The following is a 24,821-nucleotide window of genomic DNA, read 5'->3' as shown; positions in this document are numbered from 1 at the left end:
AGTTAGGGAAATGAAATACAAAATACAACTTTTGCTGAATAGAGGCACCAATTGCATGTCCAGCCCTCGTGCTCCCTTAGTGTTCCCTTTTTTCCTTGAATGATAGGAGTTGTGGTCTTTATTTGCTGTTGTGAATGCAGACTGGGCACTCCTGGCTGCTCAGTTGATTTATCTGCTGCTCACGTGGACAAATCTTGACAAGCTTTCAGTTCTGTCATAGTTGGGTGCTGAGACCCTGCATATAAATTTGCCTCAATCCTTGGAAGCTGGTAGAGATCCTGATGTTCATTATTGGCTGGTGTTCAGCTGTCTCTGAGGTGCTGCTGTTAGTCAGGAACCTTTAAACTATATATTTTAATGCTTTTATCCAGGAGATACATTTTGTGAGAACGGCCGTAGGCAAGGAATGAACAGCGTGGAGAAGTCTGTATGAATGGAGATTAATGTTTTTTATGACCTGACAAGTATATCTTGTGCTCATTAGCACTCAAAGTAACTGTCTTCAGTATGTAAATGTTTCAGGATTTTAAAACCCAGCTCAGTGCCCATATTGTAGTGGAACATAATGTAATGTGATTTAGCAGATTGCAAGTTATTATTCCCACTTCATACAAGTATTTTCTATTTGCATCTGTCAAAATGAGTACTGGACAGTTTAGATCCTCCGGGAAAAGGAGGTAAAGACTTAATCTGTAGCAAAACTCAGGCAAATATAGGAAAATGAAACTTGATGCTCTTGCATAAAGATGTTTTCTTCAGAACTTGTTGGTCTTGTATTCTGGCCTGGCCTGCTGTCATGCAGTTATGATAAATGCTCTGAGTAAGATCCCTTTATGGGGCTCAAGGAGTTGGGATTCTGCCAAACTGCTGTCAAGCTATTTTTGTCCCAAGTATGTGTGCATTCTCCCCCATGTAAATAATGCTGGAGAAGTTTGCATTTCCCAAGTTTCAAAAACTAGTGGAAAATTCCCCTCAGCAATTGCTGAAATACTTGAACGTTGTTATTGTCTCCCACAAAATTCTTCCTTGGCAATGGGGAAAAAATAAATGACTGTGGTGCTGGTTAGTGTGTGTTTCTCTAGAGTTCTCTACTTCCTTCATGGCTTTGGGTTTGGGGGAGAACATCCCCCCAGCCAGAAAATGCACAAACCCCCTTCATCTTCACTGCATGTTTTCTTAGTCTTCAGTTCTCTGGTTTCCTTTTCCTTTTTTTTTTTTTTTTCTCTGCCCACATATTTTTTTCTCCTTTAATCCATTAGTCTTTCCTAACATCCTTCTTGGCCTTTCAAGTGTGCATTCCCTTGTGTTGCACTGGCTGATACGAAAGGTTTTAAGTAACAGCTAAAAGGGGAATGATAGATTTACCCTTTCCATTAGAAAGAACTTTTAGGAGGACACAGTGGCAGTGCCTGCTGGAGAAATGGAGCTTTTTGAGCCACAGCTCTGCAGAAAGAGGAGGTTTTATATCAGCAGCTGTTCCTGAGCACCATCCAAGGGATCTCATGTTCAACAGTGGCCTCTGACAGATAAATGTGTTTTCCAGTAAAGGTGATGGTTGCTTCTCCCACCTCAGATCTTGCCTTTAGATTCCCTGTCAATAAAGCTCAAAAAGTGCATTACCTTTTTCCTCATTTATCAAGCAAAACACTATTGCAGCATTGTAAAATAGTGGTAACATGAGGGATACGAATAGAATTAGTGTGATTTGAGTGATGATTGTATCATTTAATAAGAATGAACTTTAATCTGTTAAAATCACTAAGAAGCTTTGGGGACAGTTTTCATTCAGATTTGGAATTGTGTTGTAGAAGTGGCTTTTGCTGATTCTTTTATTTATGTCTTTGAGAATATCGTAAGTAATGATTTTAAGTTATTTTTCCTTGCAGACTTGGTCTGTGCCCCAAACCCTCTGGGTCCTTCCTAAGGATCTTTTGCAGTTCCCCCCATCAGCAAGTGCTGACCTTTATAAACGGAGATCACAGGATCAGTGTAAATGCCCAGCAGCTGCAGAGCAGCACATGACTATGGTCATTGTCCTCCCTGAATTACTGAATTTCTTATTTTAACAACTTCACCAGCACAAAAAAGACCCATCATACAGTCACTCCTCTCCTACACAAGGAAATCCTTTGTTGTTTCAGTAGTTTGGGGGAAATTTATCTGTTGTTAGCCCGTTATGGTAACATAACTTCTCTGTTTGGGTGCATTGCAAAATGATTTCCGTGGGCTGGGAATCTTTTGTTGCAGTTTGTTTTTGCAAAAAGAGGGGCGGAGGTGTTTCTGCTAAAGTTGTTCTTGAAATGCCGGAACTTTGTAATGACTTTTAGGGTTTCTTGGATAACCTTCTCAATGTTTTTTAAGCTAAATGAAACAACTTACAAAACTGAAGATCACTGATGTGAGAGGGCAGGTGGTGTCATTACCCCGTGTAACACTGTTAGATAAAATTTCTGCAGCTGCCACACATTTTCAGATTCAGGAATAGAGTGAAGAATCTGCACTTGGTGAAGTATTAACATTTCACTCTCATCAGTGCAGTGTTTCTCTGTAACAAAATAACTTGAATGTCCAGTACAAAAAAGAAATTTCCTTAGAAATTAGGAAACTAAAATTTTACGTACGAGGAGGGTTTGTAGTAATGCAATTTCTCTTTCATCCTGACTGTTTCATCTGAAAATAAAACATTAAATATTTGAATCTAAACTTCTGTATCTCTTGGGTTTTGGGCTATGCCTCAAATCCATGAAGCAGCCAGTCTCCTCCTTGTGCAGAAATCACTGTGTAGGTTGCTGGTTTAAGCAGTAAATGTATTTATCTTGTGTTGGTTCTAGGTTTTGTTCAGTACCTTTGACAGCCAGAAATCATTGTTGAAAGCCTTGGTGAGGTTCTCCAGTTGCTGATAACGTGGTGGTTGTGCTGTGAGAAGCATTTGCACTTCTCTTGGGTGGCTGTGAACAGCGAGCAGGGGAGGTGGCACCACAGGCTGTGAGGACTGTGAGTTTGGCACATTGTAGAGCTAATCCACTTGTTTGAAGAGGAAAGCCTGGGCACATGGTAGGGATCAGAAAAGCAGGAGGGATTATTACTCCTTACTATGGCACATGGCAGTTGAGAGAATGATGTGTTGGAAAACTCCAGCCAGTTCCATGTCAAGCAGGACATTAAAGGAACATCAGGTTTTGGGTTCCACACGTACCCCAGAGGTTTCCAACCCTCCTCCTGAATAACATCACAGCTTATTGGAGTTAGAAAAAGGGCTCGTGGCTAAGCCTCCTACAGAGATCCACTTTCCAAGGAGCCCTTTCTCCCTATGCCAGCTGGTGTGGTGTTTGGCTGAACTGCCTTGCAGAAGGAGGCAATAAACTTCTGAGGCAGCAAACGTCCATCTGTACATTTGCCCATCTGCAGGCTCCAGACCGCGGTGTCTGAGCTCGAAATAGCTCAAGAGTTCTGATCCGGGGGCAGGTGGGAGCTGCTCCAAAGATCTGGGGGCCATATGGATATTCCAGCTCCACACAGAGTGAACGGCTCGTGGTGGCTTTGGGCAACTCATGTGATGTCCTTGTGCTTCAGTAAGTCCAGCTGGAGTTCCTGGCTGAAAATTAATTGCTGTCTGCTCAAAGATATCTTGGCTTAATAATTTCTAGGAAGGAGATGGGATGTGCTCAAAAATGCATCGTCCCTGCTGTGCAGAGCTTGGTGGCTTATAGAAACCTCTGCCTTGTGCATTCTGCTTCCTGTATGTAGTGGTATAGAACCCAGTGTAAGCAAAAAACCCAAACATAAAGCTGCTTCAAAGAGTATGCCCTGATTTCTGTTAATAAAAGAGGTAATCTGCTTTGGAGCTGAGCAAAGATGAATGACTTAATCTTTCCTGAACATAAAAGAAATGCTAATTTATCTAGGTTTTTCAGGGTTTGTAGTGAAACTGGAGCTAGATGGTGGAGTAAGCAAAACACAGATAGCACTGTTACTATGGCACCTAAGAAAGTGTGTGCTGTCTGCTGTAAGGAATTACGGCACTGAAGAAAATGAGCATTCAAATAAATTTTACATTTCTGTGGGTGGGTGGAAACTTTAATAATTTGAAATGTGGCAGTAATCTCTGGGTTGTTTTGCATAAGATAGCTACAACTTATTGTTTTGAGGAATACTGGGGTGCTCATTCAGCTCTCCCCCCTTTCCCCACTGTGCTCAACCAGGTGTTGGTAAAGGTGCCATTTTACTTGCTGTTGACATTGATGAATGTTGAGTGTGCTGAATTTAAGGTTCTGATGTGCAGGTGGAAGCAATTATCAAAACATGTTGTGTGGCAGGTTAGGAGAAGGGAAACTTCTCTCCCTTGAATGACTATTGTCTTCTGCCCCATTTATCATCTTGCATTTCTGTAATCAGATGTCAGAGACAGGAGTAACATCGTGGTCAGAGCCAGCACTTACAGGCCTGTTCCAGCAGGGCTGGCTGGTTTGTTTGCTCTTTCTTTCATTGTGCAGAAATTAATTGAATTTAATCCACATGTAAGACTCCTGTGTTGTAGCAGGGCCGTTACACAACAAGTTAGAGGATCTCCAACAGTGATGGTGCATAAAAGCAAACTCCATTGTGGTCTTCCACTGAGCCCTTAATTGTGGGTGATTGAAATGTCAGAGCTGCCTGTAAGCAGACAGACTGTTTGCTCTGCCTTGGCTGTTGGTGATTAGGATGTCTGTGCTTGCTGGGAGCTGCACAGCTGCACAGCCCTCCTGTGCCTGCCTGGTGGCTCTTCCCAGCATCCTGCACATCCCACTGTGGTTCATGGGGATGAGGTGAGAGCACCCTGTGCTACATATACAAAACAATTGTGTGCTTGACACACCGTCCTCATCTCATGCTCTGTCAGGTCAGTGCCACCTCATTTACTGCCTCGTTCTGTTCCTGCAGTAAGTAAAATAACTTCGGCAAAAGCTTGGATAAGAATTTAAAACTTTTATGTACATGCTGTCCTTGGTTTTCCAACAGCTTAAAAGCCTGTTAACAAGTGTTTTCTTCTCTAGGGATGGATGAATGAAATTTATAATTATGATCCAGAAACATACCATGCCACATTGACTCACTCTGTGTACGTGAGGCTCGAAGGAAGCACCTTGCGACTCTCCAAGCCCAATAAAAACATTTCTAGAAGAGCTCTGTACAATGAGCCAAAGCCTGATGTCACCTATGTCAGCCAGAAGATTTATGAACTGACAGAGAGCAGGGTGAGTGTGCCTTACTTATACCTGATTTTAGCAAAGAACACTTTGCAACCTCTTTTTAACCTTGAAATTTTTTTTCTGCTCCTCTATTTTCATGTTCTGTCGTTATGTAAACAAAACTGTTGTCGTGACTAACTTGCAAAAGGTTGTGCTGGGGAGGAAGATGGAGCAGGATTTAGAAAAAAGCCCATATTTATACAATAAGGGAAAAGCATGGTTTTTCTCTGTCAGTTCAGAGCAGAAGGTAACTCATGGGAGCTCAGAGACTCGCTCCCCACACATGAGATTACTGCAGGACTGTTCTGAGGGTTACACCAAAATTCATCATCTTTGGTGGTTGTCTCTGTCCCAAGGCAGCTCAGACAACATTTGCTTTTACTCAGTGGGGGAACATACATTGTATGGGAATGTGAAAGGGGAGAGCAAGAGGTGGCTGGAAAGCCATGACTTGCTGTAGGTACCCCCTGTCCAGGGAAGGAGATGGGGATTTTTGCAGTTGGAACATTAACAGTAATGCTGGGGCAGTTTCCCTATGTGTTGTCTGCCTCCCTCAAATCTGTGAAGAGTTGCCACATGAAGTTGATTCCATTGGCATTGTATTAAGTAATACATCAATAGCTCATTATTAACAGAATGGATTTTCTTAATGTGCTGCATCAATCGAGGGCCTTGGCAGTGCAGATGTGGGAGGAAACCAGGCTTCAGTTGAGTGTGGAAGGGAAAGGGACAGAGGGACCATGGTGACAGTGAGGAAAACCTCCTTCCATTCCCTTGAGTCCATGTGGGAAAGGACTCCTAATGCTCAATTTCATGAGATGGGCCTGAAAAACTGAGTTTAAAACATAGTTTAGACTCTCATTATCTACCCTGTGCTCACAGAAACAAGGTTCTTGGTTTTTCTGGTTTTTCTCTGTATCTATGAGAACAAGATCTCAATGAAAACAGAGTTTCTAATCCACATGATTGTATAAGCTGCTCAAATGGCCTTTGTTTTAATTCCAAGGCCATGGCTGTCACCAAAGACCTGGTGATAGCAGTGGGTTGGACATCCACCAGCAGTGCTGAGTCAGTTAAACCCAGCAGATCCAGTGTGGGATCTGTATCTCTTGCATTCCTGTGCGAGTATCAAAACATAGAGGATACAACTGAAAAAAAAAAAAAAAGTTAATTTAACCCTTTCATTTATCCTTCAGATTTCCCTGGTTCCCAAGAGTCTGGCACGGAAACGAATCTGGAATAAGAAATACCCAATTTGCATTGAACTCGCTAAACAGGAGGATTTCATGGCTAAGGCCCAGACTGAGAAGGAGAACGCAGAGGAAAAGTCTTCTGCTGAAAAAGTGGACTCAAACAGTGAAGAATCCAAGAAACCTCAGGAGGGGGCAAAGTGCAGTAGCCAAAAGGATCAAGTGCTTTATCTCTTTGGGAGGACAGGGAGGGAGAAGGAGGAGTGGTTCCGCAGGTTCCTCCTCGCCTCGAGGCTCAGGTCTGAAGCGAAGAAGCCACCGAGTCTGTGTGCGAGCAAGTCAGGTACTCACACTTTGTGTTCTGGTGTAAGAGTCTGTTAAAAGAAACAACCCAAAGTTATGTTTTGGTGAACCACAGTGATCTTTTCAGGCAAGTGATACCCAGGACACTCCTCTGCTCCTTATCTTGGTCTCTCATTCCCACCTTCCCACCCTGCCTTTTCCTCTCTTGGCTGTATATTTGGCTATATGCCTTCAACTGTTACTATTTTTAAACTATTTTATATGAATGCACTATTTTTCAGTGACTGTAATAACTCCTGTAGTATTTGTAAGGATGAATTGTTCAAACTACTTGCTTCTCATCAACATTTGCACTATTAGACTCATCTCTTACTACCCATCTTTCCTCCTCCATCCTTCCTTCCACTCTAATCTCCTGTAAATGATAAAGAGCTTTCTCATGGATTAGTGTCACAAGAAAACACATTTTTTTGTTTATGAAGTCCTGCACTAATATATCTATCTGAATATATATATATCTAAACCACCAAATGTGTTAGTCTATAGTATTGATCAAATGTTTGAAAAATTAATTTAAAAGCATCCTCTGATATAATTTTAAACCTAAATGACTCATACTTTTCTGTCTTTCTTCTCTGAGAAGCTTTTAAAAAATTAGTTAACATCATTATTTCTGGCATATAACTTCTTGAAATGCAAATGCAAAATTAAGGACTAATTAAAATTCTAATAGTTACATGCTTTTGATAGTACTTTTAATTGTAACAGCCTATAATTAGATTAGGAAAAAAAAGTTTAGTCATAGGTACATTTTAATCACCTGACTTCTATTTTAGGCATTCCCAGCAGGGCTGTTGGGAATTCTGCCATGTGTTATACATATGTGAGTGTCCATATTTAAATATGCTATTGATCAGCTGACTCCTCCAGTCCCACATCCTGCTGAGTGCTGAATCATCCCAAGGATTGGCTCATTTGGGTTTAGGACCACCTGAGCACACAGGAGTGGGATTTACTTTGAGCCTTCAAAATGAGAAAGCACTACTCTGAATGTTGGGGGTTTTTTTCTGAATAAATTAGATCTGCAAAACAACTTAATTCCTTTAGTGTTTGATCCTACACTCTGCTGTATGGCTGTCAGATTTATTCTCTGTTAAATGGCTATTATTCCTTTTAATTCAGGGATCCTGGCAGCACACAGCAGAGCTGACAGTCAGCCCGGAGCTCTCACGCACAGCCGGAGCGGCAGCAAGGGGAATGCAGAGGAAATCACAGCCCAGCCCAAGCACAAGGACCTGGCTGGCAACGTGAGGCAGAAAATGCTCCTGGACTACAACATTTATATGGCAAAGTGTGTTCCCCAGGAAAAGAAAAGCCCTTCAGGTAGCCCAGTGCTCAGTGCAGACAGCAGCCCTACAGCTGTGAAAAAGGTAATGCTTGTCCTCCAGAGGATACACCAGTAACAATGTCTGCAGCTCCTACTAATCCCTTGGCCTCCTGGAGTGCAGTTGAATCACTCTCAGTAAACAGAACCTTAATATTCAGTACAACACTCTTAATAAATGGGTCCTTAATGTTAAGTCCGATAACCATTCGTTTAAAAATGTAATTCCTCTCATGCATCTTGATTTCCAGACTTTCATACAACGTCCAGAAAGGAGCAGGAGGCTGTGGCATAGCATACAAATAAACACAACTTGTGGTCCCCCAGGAAAGCAGATATTCTAGCCCCCAACAGCCCCTGAAGCAGTGAGGAATTCTCTGCTGGATGTGGCACGTGTCAGAAATCCTTCTATAAATAGATGAGCAGAGCTGGCAGGAAAACCTGCATCACAGCAGAACCTCCTCACCCAGCAGTTCTGGCAGCAGGAGGCTGCAGCCTTGGGGAGCAGGCACTGCCAAGAACTGATGTTCAGAACTGTAGCATCTACCTGCCTGTCTTAGAAAGCACTGCTTTTCTGCTGGCTTCGGGAGCTCTGCCTGGAATAATGAAAGGTGGTGAATTCCTCTGTTGCTGCAGGCACTTGAGAGACATTCAATGTGTTGGGTTTTCTTTCATGGAAACCTCCTGGTTTTAATGCAATACATGGTAGTGTGTGTACACACCCAAAGTTATTTCAGCTGCCTTTGCTTCTGCAGTGATGCAGTATCTGAATGTGTAATATTATGATATTTCCAGGTGTTTCGAGATGGTTCTCAAGTAAACCAAGACATAATCCTCTTAGATTGTAAACAAAACCTTTACTGCAGCAGAGGGAACAATAGTTTCCTGAATCCTGTTTACAAACATTGAAGGGCAGAGTGTGTTTCCCTGCACTGTGTTTGTTTATCGTCTGTTTGTGATGTTTCTGAACTGGATTTAAGGATGTAAGATGGGGTCTTGCTTTCCAATTTTTTGATAAATCAAAGGAAGAGTAGAGATCTGACTGGGAAGAGAGAGTATCTCTTCTGCAGACACATTTACAAGTCTGCCTGCTCTGGGTTTATCTGCTTTTTCTGCCAGGGGTTAAATTACATACAGCTTTCTCATTTCATTGCCAGAGGTCAATCTATATCTGTGTGGTCTCGTTCCCTCTGCTGCATGTCAGGATGATGACAGGCCTGTGGCAGCACAGCTGATGTGTTTGTAAAGCTCCTCTCTCTGCTGAGCATTTTGTGTTCTGAGCTGACCTGGGCTCCAACACTGAACTTCCAGTGTAAAACAGGCCTTTTCTGTCCTTAGTTTATAGAATTTATAGGGCTTAATAACTTGCTCTGTGTTTTCCAGTTGCCAGATGCCCATGAGGAAGCTGAAGAGGAAGAACAGGAGGCCTGGGTGAATGCTCTGCTTGGAAGAATATTTTGGGATTTTTTAGGAGAAAAGTATTGGTCTGATCTAGTGTCAAAGAAGATCCAAATGAAATTAAGCAAAATAAAGGTACCTAATCTGGAGATTTGCCCTACACACTCCTTGTGAGAGAAATGAAACAAACAGTCTTTGAGTTTTAAAACAGTACAAGAAAGACTTACTTCATTCATACTTACATGTAAAAGACAAGTCAATAAATGTGATGCAGAATTCCAGTTCAGTCTCACATGGATCTCAGCATGTTAACTTGGCTGCTTCACTTTGAAATGAGCTACAGCTGGATGAACTATTTGTGTCTGTCGGGTTTTTATGTGAAAAGTAGAAGTATTATTGTATGTACTTCAGGGATAAATAGAACTGCTTATAAATGATGAAACCTGCTTTGGGAAATAGGAGATAAGGGAACCACAGTTCCAGTGTGTTCCTGTGTACCTCAGACATGCCCTGCAGGACAGGTCAGTGGCAGTAACAGTCCTGGGAAGAGCTGTGTGTGGAGTGCCAGGATGCAGCTTCCATGAGCTGCATGAGCTCAGAAGGTGCTTTTGAGTGAGTCCTGTGCCTTCCCCTTGCATTCTGTAACCCTTCTGAGCAGCAGAAGGTAATCACAGGCCTGTTCAGCTCCTGGTATTTGGGGAGGAGTTTGCCTGTTCCTAAAGGCAAAGGAAGATGTTTTCTTGCTGACAAAAGCTCTGGAATGTAGCTGCCAGCACCAGCTGTGAGATAGTGTTGCTTGTGCTTTAGGAACTGAGCAGTAACCCAATTCTGCCCTGTTCCTACTGTTGTGACAGTAGGAGACCCAAACACCTCACTGGAAACATTTTCAGTGGAAAGACTGGAAATGGATATATTTTAATGGGTTAAAGCACTGTCTGTTTACAGAAGATAGATTTCCCATACATTAGAAATTTAAGTAAATAACTACCCAAACCATCATGATTCTGTGCCTCTGTTATTCCAAGACTGTGATACAGATTTACAAGTCAATGTGCTGGGAAAGAATTTGTCAGAAATAAAAAGTGGCCGAGACGTTGATACAACTGCAAGGATAAAATACTTGCCTGAATTTAAAATTCAAAGAAGTCTTTGTTTTTTATTCACAGTGAAATAGGATTTACACTTCGTTCCTGAGCTTTTTACATGCTTTGACTAAAAAGCATGCTGGAGTTTTAAGGTCAGCATTCGAACTTCAGTATAGTTTTAAAAGCATTCCAAGTTCAGATGCCGAATCTCTCCCTAAATTATTTTGAAACTGATAACTGTGAAATTCTAGAATTGGAAGAAATATGTGCAGTTATGTGTGTTCTTTCACTGGTGGCACTTCAGCTCAGTCCATTCCTTTAAGTTTTCCTTTCCTCTCTCAGGAAATGAATGTTTGGTTCCATGACATGTATTTGATTTTTGATCTCCTGTCCTTTCAGCTGCCCTACTTCATGAATGAGCTGACTCTGACTGAGCTGGACATGGGGATAGCAGTGCCCAAGATCCTTCAGGCCTTCAAACCTTCTATTGATCACAGAGGTAAAATACAAGCTTCCTTTTCTGGTTTTGCCAGGTTCCTGCCTTTTTACCTGTGGAGAACAGGATTTTGCTCTGGTTATCTTGTGGATGTTTTAATCAGAGGAAAATACATTTAATAAGAGCTGAGGAGATACTGAGGGGTCTCTATGTGAGGCTTGGTCTAAAGTGATTCTGTAGCTATGGAAGTGTGATCATGTCTTTCCATAGGCAATAACTACTGAACTAAACTAAAATTTGCATGCAACAGAGATGCTGACACATATCTGATCCTCTGCCATGGACTGCAGAGAGCCTTGCACATCTCCTTGAGACAGATCTGATTCTGTACCATAGCACAAAACAGGTTTAGCTCCCCAAGAGAAGTTCCCCTGTTCTGAAAACAGGGATTCAGAAAATATAATAAGTTGGAAAACAAGAATACAGTGTTGCTTTGAAAATAGACTTCAAAATACAGCATCATTTTATGTCCTTACTATAAAATATGGATTGTTTTTAAAGCTGAATCACTTTCATATTGCTGCTTTATGAATCATAACTGTTTGTTTTCTGTTCTTTCTGGCTTGCATATGGTCACAGGAGTATATTTGAGGATCCTCATGTCACTTAAGTAGTCTCACAAGACAGAAAAACTTGGGATAATGCTTTTTAGCTTTAAAAGTATTTATTCCACATACTGAGGAGAGCTAGATGCTGTCTTTTCTCTAAGACATAATCAGAGCAGTTTTTAATTTTAAATTGTGTCTGATTTTCTCCACTCAAGGTGCAGAAATTTCTAATTGGCATAAAGGGAAATATTTCCTTGGAGTACCTGTTGTGGTGCAGCTGTGGATTGTATGGCAAGCAGCTTATTTTTGTTTTAAACTGCTCTTTCAGCTCTTAGGTGAAGTTACCAAGATAATTTCTAAATGGGACTAAAACCAATAAATTGGTAGTGAGGTGGTAAGGGTTTAATGAAGATACTTGGTACAAGTGTTAAAACCCTCTGGAGAGGCTCTAAATTACAGACCAGCAATGAGCCAAACTTCAAGTCTCAGTAGCACATTTGGAACAATAACAAACATGGACAGAGCAAAGTTTGAGTAGATAATGAGCTCTGTGCCACTCAGATCACTGACTGAAAGCATGGGGTGAGTGAGCACTAACCTTTCCCTCATAAAACTGAGAACAAAACAGACTTTGGGGAATTACTAAAATCCTCTTGGCCATACATAACATCAGTTATGTACCCAAATGCTATTGTTTGCCCTTATCTCCTTGAGACGTGCAAGTCTTTGGGGAAAAGCTTTATCTATAAAACACGGGGTACTTTGCTCTCAACTTCTGGAAAGTCTGTTTGCCACTGAGCTTTATAAACAAAGCATGTTTGAAAAGAGCAAAGTGTTTGTTGTTGCCACGAGGAAGAAAATGTGTCTTTTTAAGAGAAATGAAAACTGAATAGATGGAATAAGCTGCAGTGCAATCAGTATTTAGGGAACTAACACATATTGCTGCTGCTTGTCATATGCTCCCTGCGTGGGACAGCAGGTTCTCCAAGTACTGATGAAATCCTCCTGTGTTCCCAGCAGCAAAGTGACTTCACTGTTGGTACAAATTTTATTTTGTGTTACAGAACAAAAAACGTTTTAAACTTGTTACATCTGTGATGCTTGCCAAGTGGTTTCATGGTTTCTTTTTAAACAAGCCTTCATTTCAGGCTTCTTGTCAGAGTGTTTCCCCTTTGCCTGGATTTAAACATTTCTTGAATTCCTTTCTCTGTTCTCATAACTGCAGTTGTAACCAAAGGCTGGAGTTCTAAGTCATGAGATGGGATTTAGGAGACTTGGCTTCCATTAATTGCTGAAACAGCAATGAGATCAATTAACTCCTTCAGTTTGTTGTTCACTTAAATTGTGACAAGGAAGCATTTATGGGAGAATTGCTAATTCTTGTAACTTCTTCCACCCTGTTGGATGACATGTGAACTCTTAGTTTCTAAGAGCTTGCAGTGAATAATTACTGAAATAACTTGTTGTGTAATTATACTTAAAAGGACTTAAATAAGGGTATGATAATTGGAAATGCTTGTTCTCATAAGGATAAATGCATTTGTTGGTAAGTTGACCTATGATAAACCACTTGGTTTATTGGGGAATATGGGGGGGGGAAAGCCCTAAAATTTCAGGGCAGTATCCAGAATGAACATTTCTGAGGTTTTTGGGTTTTTTAAGTGTCTGAGACATTCAGTCATTTGAGGTATTTTTGAGCCATTTGAGCCTTCTGTGAGGCTTTAAAATGCAGTTACTAATTGTGAAGTGCTTTGTTGCATCCAGAGGTTTTTTTTAACCCGTGCTTGATTACAAGGCAAGTATTTTTTGTTATATGGCTTCTCTAAGTAACTCAGTTTGTTAGCGGGCAGTGTTAGAAAAAAAATCTTGTTTGTGTTAATACAGTCCTATTTGGGTGACAGCATATGCTGTGGCATTACTGTAATTCTCTCAAGGCTAGGGAACCAGAAAATTCTGAATAAATTGTACCATCTGCCCAATTCTTCACTCCCTCTCCCTCCTCTCCCTCCCCTTTTCCCTCTGGAAAATGCGTATGAACGTTTTCTGGCCAGAAGGAATTTTCCCTCTCAGTAATGGCATCCTTTGCTTAATTTGATCTGCTGTTAAAACAACATTGATGACTGAATTGTGCCAACTCATTGATTATCCAAAAGGTCTGTTTAGCTGGTTTTCCTTGTTTCTCATGATCTTACTGCTGCTTTGTCATTGTAAAGAGAAAAAAAATATATATAAGCTTGTGTTTGAGTTGTTGTGTTTGGTTTTAGAACAGTGTTAGAAACACTGTGTGAGGGAAAAGAGTGATTTGGGTTAGTAAAGCACCAGCTTGCCTTCATCCTGCTTCCAGCATGGAACCTCACAGAGGGTCAGTGACCTGGCCTTTGGGAGCTGCCTGTATTTCTGTAAACAGAAATGGTGGGATTAGGGACAGTGCTGTTTTTCTGACATGTTTTTGCAGAAAACAGTAGTTCTTCAACTAAAAAAATGTCACTTTTGCAGATGAATCAAACCCAAAGAGTAATTATCATTAATTGCTTCTGAATAAGTAAATGAAAGTAGAAGGTGTCAGTGGTTGATGTGCCAGGTACTGGTTTTGTGCAGCTGCAATGTCTGGAAAAGGAAGATGCATAATCTGTGTTTATTGGCATCTGATTTCTAGTATCTGAATCACAAATACCTCCAGCTTTGTTTAGTCCATGGGGCTGCAGGGGGGGTCACTCAAGAGGCAGGACCTAATCTTGCAGCTATTCCCAAGACAATTCTTTTGGTGAATATTCTGCACAACAATAGGATTTAATGTAATACTGCACATCTAGAGTTGTCAAAGTAATGACCCTGTTTGCTCTGAGTAATGAAAGAATGCCTGTAGCTCAGTTACTGAGGGAACCTTGTCATACTCCTTCAATCCACCACTGGCAAAACAGGAGGCAGCAGGTTGTGATGTGACACAAGCAATATTGCTCTGGGATTTCAAGTTGTGCTTTGTTTGGACAGCGTCAGTAGAGGAGTGTCCCCATTACTGTATGGCTTGGAGCAATGCTGTAAATAGTTTTGAAGTGAATCCCTGATCGTATTCTGTGTTCTTTATCTCATTTCAGATCTCTTAAGCAGTTTAGGTGTGTGTAAATCACACTCCTTCTTTTTAGATTGCTGTTTTTCAGGGTGGCTTTGATTTACATCTGACTTTGTTCCATGAGCTTAATATGAAGAGAAAGCCTGCTTTGTGATTGTTCTTAAAGTGACATCTTTGTGTTGTTTATTTTAGGACTGTGGGTTGATTTGGAAATGTCCTACAATGGATCTTTTCTAATGACCCTGGAGACCAAGATGAACTTGACCAAACTTGGTAAAGAGCCTCTTGGTGAAGCCCTTAAAGTCGGTGAGATCGGCAGAGAAGGGTAAGGGATGGCAGTGATGGAACCAAGCTGGAGCTTTCATTGTGAAAAAGTGGGATTTTCCTTGTGTCTGAGCAGCTCTGGCTCTGCAATAGATTGAAAGGAGCTGGGGGGGTTTCATACACTTGAGTGTAGAACGTGGCCTTTCTGTGCAGCTTTAATGTTTGATTGCACCGTTGATAATCATCTTAATAAAAGGCTTTTGTGATACAACTGTTTTTTTATATATTTTAGTAGGATTTTAAATGTGCAGCAACTAAAATTTAGGTTTGTCTTAGGCTTGATTTGGGGTCTTAGACAGTAAAGCTTGAATACTGGAGAGACACACATGCAGAAATGGAGGTAGACACGTGTAACAGGCTACTACAGCATGGCACAGCTACAGCTGTAAACCGTGGAGTAAACAATGGGGAAGGTAAATAGGCTGTAATTGTTAAGTTGAGACTTTTTCAATAGCTTTATTGCACCATGGGAGTAATCACACCACTGCTTTAGTCTCTATTTTTCCTCATAGCCCACTTCTGTTTCCCTGCTATGTCTAAGTGAAATGCCTTATGTAGATAAACTAATTAAAAACCACTATACAGTAACTTACCTCTCTTGTATTTGTGCCTTCCCTCTCATTTTTGTGATGTTGTTGGAATTTTTGAGTGTCATCAATCTGTCCATTTGTATTAACCTGGTGAGTGACACCTGTCAGATATCCCTCCCATCAGGAGTGTTCATTCTTTCTGTGCTGTGTTCTCTTTGTACTTAGGAAATCTGCAGTCCCTGGACAGTAGGTGGTCTCTGATTTAGTGTGCACAAATCAAGAAAATAGTCTCTAAATCTGGCCATTTGTTTAGCTATGAATAAAACGTTGTGGTCTTTCACAATGAAGATACTGGATGCTTTGTATGCTCATGTCATAGCTCTGACCATTTATTCTGAGATATCTTGAGGTAATACTTACAGCAGCCCTATATTTCAGTGCAGTCATGACAAGAAAATAAATGTGAAAAAAAAACTAATGGCTGAATGATCTCATACACTGGTGGTAGAAATTCAGAGGATTTAAAATCGACCCAGATTCCCATTGTCACTGCTTGAAATAAATATTTCTGAATTTACATCAGTATAACTGGTAGGTGCAAATTTTTCAAAATCCCTTTAATCCTGCCCCTCCCCCCCCAAAAAAACCGGGGGATGGATAAGGAAATGTCTATACAAATCAAATTCTTACTGTCCTTCCCCCATCCCTTCAGGATTTTCTTTGTGCATTTTCATATCTGCTCAGTGCAGAAATGGCCTCAGAAATAATTAGTGAACGCATTGATTTCATATTTAAAAACCAGTTTGCTGCTGGCTGAGCAATGGGCCCCCAGCAAGGCAGATGGAAGTGCCTGTAGCCAAGCAACCGATTGCTTGGAGGTATCAGCATTAACTGCTCTGCTCCCTGCTCGGGGCTGGGATGGTTCAAACCTCAGGGCCAGGTACCAGCTTTACATACAGAGCAGCCTAATGTATTCTAGTTTAAATAAGGGGTTTTTAATTGTTTTTTTCCCTTCAATACAGTGGATATTATAAAAAAATAGGCAAAGACTGAGAAGTACAGAACAGTTTGATTCTCATCCGTGCTTTCCATTGTGTTAGCTAATTTTAATTTTACTGCCTTTTTTAATTATCAGTTGGCAGTTGCTGTGACAAACTGTTCTGCATGTGTTTGCATCCATGATCATGTTGTAAGTGAGGAATGCTGGTTGCTGACACTCATTTGTGTCCCTCGAGAGCCCAGAACAAACCATCTCTTGAGAGGCAGGAACCACAAACTGGTGTAAGAGAGGCACCCAAGAAGGAGGGGGGAAACAGCTCTGGGCTTTAACTGTCCATGGATGTTGTCAGTGTAAAGGAAGACAAACAGGTCTGTGTTGCACTTACTGTTTGAAACAGAAGTGAGACATCCTGAGATAAGTTTGATAATGCCCTCTCAAGAAAATAGAGCTCTCAAAGAGGGTGGGAAACTATTTAATTGCCAATTTCCTAAAATTAATACAGCACAAGGTTCTGCCATACAGGAGATGAGGCAAACTCAGGCAGGTTAACCCAAATTTACCACAGCCTCTCACCCCATCAGTCCTTTTGGCTGTGTTGGACCACATAAAAACAAGCTGACAAATGGCAATTCATAAAATATTGTGCAATCTGCACGGGAACAATACTGTAGCTCCAAAGTGGGTTTATTCTGCCAATGTTTGTGTCGTATAAATGGTCCATTGTATGCAGAGAGCCCCTGAAATCTCACTCAAGCTTATTTATTGTTGCTTTGTTTAATGCGAGGAAATCCTGAGGTCTGAGCCGGTCGTGCTTGTGAGGCACCTTTAACTAGGAAATAAAACACCTTGTTTAAGGTGACACCTTTGAGAGCCCTGAGAATGCTCTGGGCATGCTTTGAGCTGCGTGGTACAGCCTGCACAGGAAAGTGAAGCGAGGTCACACCCTGGTAGAAAACGTGTAGTTTGAGTCTGACCTAAAAACGTGATTTTCTCCCTGAGAACCAGCTCCAGGGTTGCTATTTGGGCCAGTGACAGGAACCATCCACCACCCCCCAGTCCCTGGGGAGGTGGCTCAGTTTGGTGTGTGCCTTCACTCTCTGCAGGTACAAAATGCAGCTCTGGGTAAGAAGAGGTTTGTAGTTCTGATTCCCTACCCTGGATAGGAAATTCTGCAGTGTAGAGAGGTCCTGGGTTTACTCTCCAGTTGGGAAGGAGTCCTGTGCACTGGGAGCTGCATTGAGCTGTCCTTTTTCATTAGGACTTCATGCAGCAACCACCAGTTTGTTCTGTGTACAGAATATCAGGCAGTAGCCTCAGTCCATGCCCTGTGTGAGGTTATTAAATGCTTCAGATACACTTCCAAGAACACACACACGCACACAAAGAAAGAAGACACAGCTATAAACTGTATTCTGAACATGCTGTAGAGAATTACAGTGCTGGGTATAGTCCCCAGGGCTAAAGCCATATGCTTTTGAAGCTTGTGTTGTGTAACTGTTTTAGGCTCTTGCTTTCAGTAGAGATCTGTTCATACTGAAGTGTATCCACTGTATCCTTCCCTCATTTTAATCCGTTTAAAAGATTTGAAATTTTTCCTGTGATTGTACCTAAATTCTTCCACGAGTTTAAGTCTAGGAATTAGTTACTACCAGGTGGTATTTTGTACCCTAAGAGCTGCCCTTGTTTGATTTTATTACTTTACTTTTCCCCCATGACATTCTAAGGTTGTTTTACCTGTCCAGCCTCCGTTCTGCTCAACCCATGGAAAGCCACGAGCAGCAGCAGAGATGCTTTCAATTCGAAATTGAAATTTTTTTTCCAAATTATTTTTTTCAAAAAATAATAATTTCGAATAATCTCCACATTTGATTTGAATATGTAGAACAGCCACCACCCTGCCAACCTCTTTCATGCAGGATTATCTTCCACTGGGGAAAACAGATTTTCTGGTTTGAATGTAGTTCTGCCAGCCTGGCTTCAGAGTGGTTTTGGTTTTGTTCTTTCAGATAGTGCTTACAAAAAAGAGGAGGGGATAGTTCAGAGTCGTGTAATGTCAGCCAAAGCTGTACAGGATGAAAAGCTATTTCAGGATATTACATTTGACCTGGGAATTGCATTGTTTCAGTTTCAGGCCAAGGGCATATTGTCTTGCAGACAGTGATGAGGAATCCTCCAGCGCCGGCTCTTCAGAGGAAGATGATGCTCCTGAGCCGGCAGGAGAGAAGCAGATGACTCCAGGAGCAGAAGGGTGAGCTCTTTAATCCTTCCCTCCCCCATAGACCCAATACCTTGCTCAGTCCTGGAGTGCTCTGTGCCCCACAGAGTGTGAGGATATCCCGGCAGGGAAGCAAACACGACTGCAGAGCAAAGAGTGGAGCCACGTGCTGCCAACAAAGGGAGCTGCTGTGCTGAGTGCTGTGCTGTGCTGGGAGCACTGCTCTCTGCCCAGGGACCTGTCCTGGGAGCACTGCTCACTGCCCAGGGACCTGTCCTGGGAGCACTGCTCTCTGCCCAGGGACCTGTCCTGGGAGCACTGCTCACTGCCCAGGGACCTGTCCTGGCAGCACTGCTCTCTGCCCAGGGACCTGTCCTGGCAGCACTGCTCACTGCCCAGGGACCTGTCCTGGGAGCACTGCCCAGGGACCTGTCCTGGGAGCACTGCCCAGGGACCTGTCCTGGGAGCACTGCTCAGGGACCTGTCCTGGGAGCACTGCTCAGGGACCTGTCCTGGGAGCACTGCTCTCTGCCCAGGGACCTGTCCCGGGCTCCACTGGCCACCTCCCAGGCTCTTCACCATGAGAGCCAAGTCACGGAGCCAGAGCACCTCTGGGGACCTTCCCCAGCATGTCCTGCCTGGTAGCAGAGCCAGGAACAGGATTTTGTGTGTGAACTTGAAACACTGTATGCAGTGTTACACCCATTTCCAGTGTGTTCTTTTCTTAAAGGAAACAACTGTTCTCAAGCCTTGCTTTCTTCTCAGTTTTGTGTTGCTGGCTTTTTTTCTTGTTGGTGGGGTTTTTTTTTATTTTATTTCTGGAGCTCTCTGAGTGTCTGGGCTGTGCAATACTGCCCTCTGATGCTGTGCACGAGTTTCAAAGGATGTTTCCCAACATCAGCGTTGCCACGTCATTCCTTGTTTTGGCTGCTGTTCTGATTTTTGGCTTTCTGCATCTGATTGCAATTGTGCTATGCAGTGAGAAAGCTGTAGTCAGCCAGAAATGTCTCAGACAATCACAATGTTTCCTATGGCTGAACACAACCCTGATTTTTACAGTGAATGTACCAGAAGACTCATGACTTATTCAAAATGTTCCAGGGAGTTTCCTCAGTTTTATTCCTGTACACTTTTGAAAACTTATGTGAAGAGTTGTAGAAATTATTGCATTTGATGCATTTCATATCTTCTAAAAATGCATAGATCATATAGAGAGCTCTTTATCAAGAGGACAAAGAGAGAGAATGAAGAATTTTTATGTAGAATACTGAAAGAAAGAATCTGCATTACTACCACTATAGAATCTGATGACCTGATGAGAGAGTAACTACTTTCTCTGGGTAAAAATACAGCTAGTATAAAATCCAAAAGTTGAAATTAATTCACCCTTTTTATATCAGCTGAGGAGTTTCTTGCCCTGTGTTGTGCTAAGGAGAAAACTCTGTGAAAGTCTGTGTAAGAATGTGGGGGCTTTTGGTTCCCCCCCACCCCAACAGGAAAATGTCATTTCCTTAGGAAGGTTATCTCTGGTACATAAAACATCAGGAGCCATAATTAGCTATGGTATAGTGTGTGGAAAATACCAAATATGCTATTCTTGGAGTGTATATTTCCAACATGAGATAGGGGTGAGAAAAGACAGATTCAGCCCTTAAAGAATCTGTTTTAGAAGCCAGGAATGCCTGACATGTTTGCCAGGAAGAGCCCTCCTCTTGCAGGCATAGTTAACCATTTTGGAATATCATTCCACCCACTGCTAAAACTGTTTTCCTCTTCTTTGTCAACACCTTTATACTCATAAAGGCTACAGTACCTTAAAATGAAAACCTTTCTGTTCAGCACACACTGTTAAATAATTAGACCTGGTAGCTGGGCCTTCTAAGCTGATGATTTGTGCCTGTCTTGGTGCATCAGTGTCTCAACAGTTTTGTTGGAATGGTAGTAGACAAGGTGTCATTTCCCATGCCAGCTTGCTGGCATAAGTGATGGAAGTGTATTTGCAGTGTTAAAAAATGTTGTGTTTCCAATGCCATGTGGGAAGGAGTGTTCAGCCTGAACAGAATTTCTGCCAGGCACTTGTAGCTGGCAGAACACAGCTATTGGGTGCAGGCTCTGTAGGTGCTGCTTGGTCATGCATCTCTTTAGAATTTTTACATCAAAGTGTAATGGTTTAATAGAAAATCCATGGCTGTTTTAGTAGATTAAGAAAATTACCCTATTGTCCTTTTTTCTATTCTCTGTCTAAAGGTATGTTGGAGGATCTCGGACAAGTAAGCTCATGAGAATTGTGGATAAAATTACCAAGTCCAAATACTTTCAGAAAGCAACAGAGACTGAGTTTATTAAGAAGAAAATTGAAGAGGTCTCCAATACTCCATTGCTGCTAACAGTTGAAGTCCAGGAGTGCAGAGGAACACTAGTGATTAACATTCCACCTCCACCCACTGACAGAATATGGTAAGAGGAACTTAGTTGCAGGTTGTGCTATTGAAGGGATTGCAGATGAGAAAGAAGGTAAAGTCTGGCTGAAGTGGGTTCTGGAAGAGAACAGACTAGTTGTAAATGAGGTAGGAATTGCTATTAGGAGGAAATTGAGCTACACATTTAAATATTTGCTTTGCTGGAGTGTCTGTAATAAAACCTGCTCTGTGCTCTCTCCCAAGGTACGGCTTCCGAAGGCCTCCCTACCTGGAGTTAAAAGCACGGCCAAAACTTGGAGAGAGAGAAGTGACTCTGGTTCATGTGACAGACTGGATAGCAAGGAAACTGGAGCAGGAGTTCCAGGTGTGTTTCCTTTACATCCTCATTTCATTGATGATAGTTTTGAACTATTTGATTTGAAGTTGGTTGGTGTCCTCTGCTGCTCCCATTCGTGGGACAGATGAAGGTGAAACTTCTGTGATGGTCTCAAGGCTGTGTGTAGGCCTGGGTGGAAATCTATTTTAGCACTGGTCAGAATAATTTTAGAGATAATAAGCCATTTGTTTGAAATAGGTACCATGATAGAATTTGTAGTACTCAAATAAAACCGTGATCCTTGGTGTTCTTAGATGATAAGAGCACCCAACTGTTTTCAAAAATGAAGAACAGATACTAAGAGAGGTACTAAAGTGTCCTGTCACTACTTCATTGAAAACAATTTTTAATAATTACATTGACTGTAGTGTAAAATAGGAAAAAACCTCCAAATACATGTAGGATGGGAAGACTGACCAGATGGATTCTGGACCCCAACTGTACAATCGACCAGAAGTCAAACCCACTTATTTCACTAAAAGTGCAGTTTGAAAGTACATAGGTAAGAGCTGAGACAGCAACAGAGTGGGGAAAGGTGGTGATTTTTTTCTGTAGTACCTTTTTAATTTAATGGAATTTGCAAAGATACTGATATTTCTGAGCTTCATTTACAAGTGTAACACAACCAAATGGCCTGAATTAATGGGCACTGCACTGACTGGGACAGTGCTGAACTCGAGAATCTTTCGTCTGGAAGTTTGTTGCGTTTTTTAACTAAACAAATTGGAAAACCTAAGGTTTCAAGTGACATATGAAGTTTATTGATTTAATTGTGTCTTTTTCACAGAAAATCTTTGTCATGCCAAACATGGATGATGTCTATATTCCTTTAATGCACTCAGCCATGGATCCCCGCTCGTCCACGTGCCCTCAAGATCTGAGCACGGAGGCCTCTGATCAACCATGACATGTGAAGACTCTTGCAGTTTACAGTATTATAAAAGTTATTCTCATGGGTTTATAAACTGTGCTGTAGTTCTCATCCTTAACTTGTGCCACTTTCCCCCCTCCCCAGGACTGTGCCCATACCTTTGTGCTCACTTGCCTGGTTATTGTTCCCGTGTACTTCAGCTCCACGAAGTTCCATTCCATTAAGCTGTTGATTTATTTTTGTACTGGCTGCCATCAGGATTTTAACTGGGAGGCTGAAATGACCTGTTCTTTGGGGGAGGGAGGAGGAACTGAAATGTAATAGATCAAGGAGCTCGTTGACGCACCTTTTGTTCAGCTTCTGTTTTCGTGCTCTGTTAATGTGCATTAAAGCATTGAAAAGTTGTTTGGCAGCAAAGGAACTGCGTGCCAAATGGGGAAAAAATCCTAAATAAGGAATGAATTTATAAAACTGGAAGAATATTTTTTCTTTCTCAGGCAGTTGGAGGTGTAGAATGAACTGTTTTATGTTCTTTCACTTCTGCAGTCAATAGCTTGTGTCAAGCAATCGAAATATGAAACGCTTTCAGGATAAAAGAATGTAAATTGGATGTATAGGTAATATTGTGATTCAATGGGGTATATACATATTACTTTTTTTCATACAGAACCTGTGCTTTTTTTGGGAAGCAAGTAGCCATAAAACACAACTATCAGTGAAGGTGGGACTGTCAGATCTTTGTCAAACGAGGAGGAAAAAAGTTGGTAAAGCCATGAGACCAAACCACAGCAAGCCGCCTTATAGTGAGGTACAATCACCTTGGTTCCTGATTAATTCTGAATGTTTCTCAAGACATGAGCACACACACAAAATGCCAACACTGCACATTACCAGGAGTAGTTACCTTACTGTGCTTAGAGCCTCTTGCTACGATGAAACACCGAGTTCTTTCTGAGGAGTTTGTTGCTGTGAGTCTTTTCCATTGCACTGTGTTTACACCCAAAGCATGGGCCCAAATCCTCCTGTTACAGCCCCAGACATCAAATCCCTTGGTGTTTGTGGGAACAGCTGTGGCTGACAGATTTTGACCCCCATGCATTGGTTTTTAGGAATTCAAGCGTTGCAGTTGTTCGAGCTGATCATGAGTAAAGACTCTTTCTGCTAATTAATGGCCAAAACTAAGGGGGAAGGGGAAACTGCCTTTTATTTCAGTCAGGTGTAATGATTCAAGGCTAAATGTATGCAGTAAATGCAAAATTTGAACACTACATATCCACTCTTTAACACATGTAATATTTTTCTGATGCTCAGTGTTGCCAACTGTTCATGGATGTCAGAAAACGTTTTAGTTTACAAAGAAGGTGAGTTTTGGCTCTCCTTTTATAACATGATTTGCTTTTTTTTTTTTTTTTTAGAATTTTTTAAGAACTTTTTTGTACGTTGTGTTGTCACATTTGATGTAAATCAAAATTTCCATGTATAACTTGATGATTTACCATCTCTAAATGAAGCTATTATATTGAAGGTTTTTTAAACAGCACCTTGCCTGAAACATAAAAAAAAAGAAAATTAGCATTTAATATATTTAAAATTAATTCTATATTTGAACACCTATTTTGGTTACCTTTAATTGAAATATTAGTAGGTTATATTTGTTACCTGAACTCCTCCTTGACCATTCCAGGCTGTGTATATTCTGGGGTTTGCTGATTCTGTAGGCATTATTTGCCTTTCATGAAGTCTGCATGTCTTGTTACACAGGTCTTTTCTATGAGTTAATTTCTATGTGCAATAACTTAAGTCAAAGGACTAGATGCACTAATGTGTAAACAGATTTAGACTTATTACACGAGATTGTCATATTGCACTTCATAAACTGTGGGTAACTACAATCTGCTTGCTTTGTTTTATTAAATAAATTTATCCCATGTCCAACAATTCAGTTAAATTTTATTTCTACAGCACTTAGCCATGATCCTGTGCAAGTTGTTCAGAAAACTTCATTAGAAAGGCAGCTTGCTGAGTGTGCCATGTGCTTGCAGACTTTTTTATATATACATGTACTTCGTGATTGTCATGATTCCAAGGGTAACCCGTGCTGAGACTGTTATAGCTTTAAAAGCCTAAATTTAATTTTACTGTCCTTAAACTAAATTTAATCACAGTAGTTAGTTACCATATGAGGCATGTGCTTTAAAATCATGTATTTCATAGTTGTGAAAGCCTTGAAAGGATTACCAGCAGTTAAGGAGGGGGTCTGCAGTTCTGTTAACTTCAAGAGCCTCTGTGAGCTTGATCATCTTTTACAGTCTGCCTGGATTCTGCTGCTACTATTTTGTGTCCAATCGTGACATCAGAGTGGTTATATATTATATTTACAGAA

General features: G+C 41.4%; 1 protein-coding gene across 2 annotated transcripts in view; it reads left to right on the top strand.

Moving 5' to 3' along the window:
• TEX2 (testis expressed 2) overlaps positions 1 to 24,376 on the top strand; it is a 43,716-nt gene extending 19,340 nt beyond the window's left edge. Inside the window, exons 3-12 of one of the 2 annotated variants that reach the window (XM_008926300.3) lie at positions 5,034 to 5,234; positions 6,425 to 6,761; positions 7,904 to 8,151; positions 9,489 to 9,638; positions 10,988 to 11,087; positions 14,895 to 15,027; positions 18,682 to 18,804; positions 21,019 to 21,228; positions 21,435 to 21,555; positions 22,355 to 24,376. In XM_008926300.3, the coding sequence (XP_008924548.2) occupies positions 5,034 to 5,234; positions 6,425 to 6,761; positions 7,904 to 8,151; positions 9,489 to 9,638; positions 10,988 to 11,087; positions 14,895 to 15,027; positions 18,682 to 18,804; positions 21,019 to 21,228; positions 21,435 to 21,555; positions 22,355 to 22,474 (1,743 nt within the window). In that variant the 3' untranslated portion in view covers positions 22,475 to 24,376. The remainder of the gene's footprint in view (positions 1 to 5,033; positions 5,235 to 6,424; positions 6,762 to 7,903; positions 8,152 to 9,488; positions 9,639 to 10,987; positions 11,088 to 14,894; positions 15,028 to 18,681; positions 18,805 to 21,018; positions 21,229 to 21,434; positions 21,556 to 22,354) is intronic. The other variant, XM_018073243.1, reaches the window with a different exon arrangement.
• Positions 24,377 to 24,821: the final 445 nt, after the last annotated feature.

The sequence above is a fragment of the Manacus vitellinus genome, unplaced genomic scaffold (genome assembly GCF_001715985.3).
Source record: "Manacus vitellinus isolate BGI_N305 unplaced genomic scaffold, ASM171598v3 scaffold_24_pilon, whole genome shotgun sequence".
NCBI classification, from domain to species: domain Eukaryota; kingdom Metazoa; phylum Chordata; class Aves; order Passeriformes; family Pipridae; genus Manacus; species Manacus vitellinus.
The sequence above is the reverse complement of the archived record's forward strand: the minus strand, read 5'-3'. Positions and strand labels throughout refer to the sequence as shown.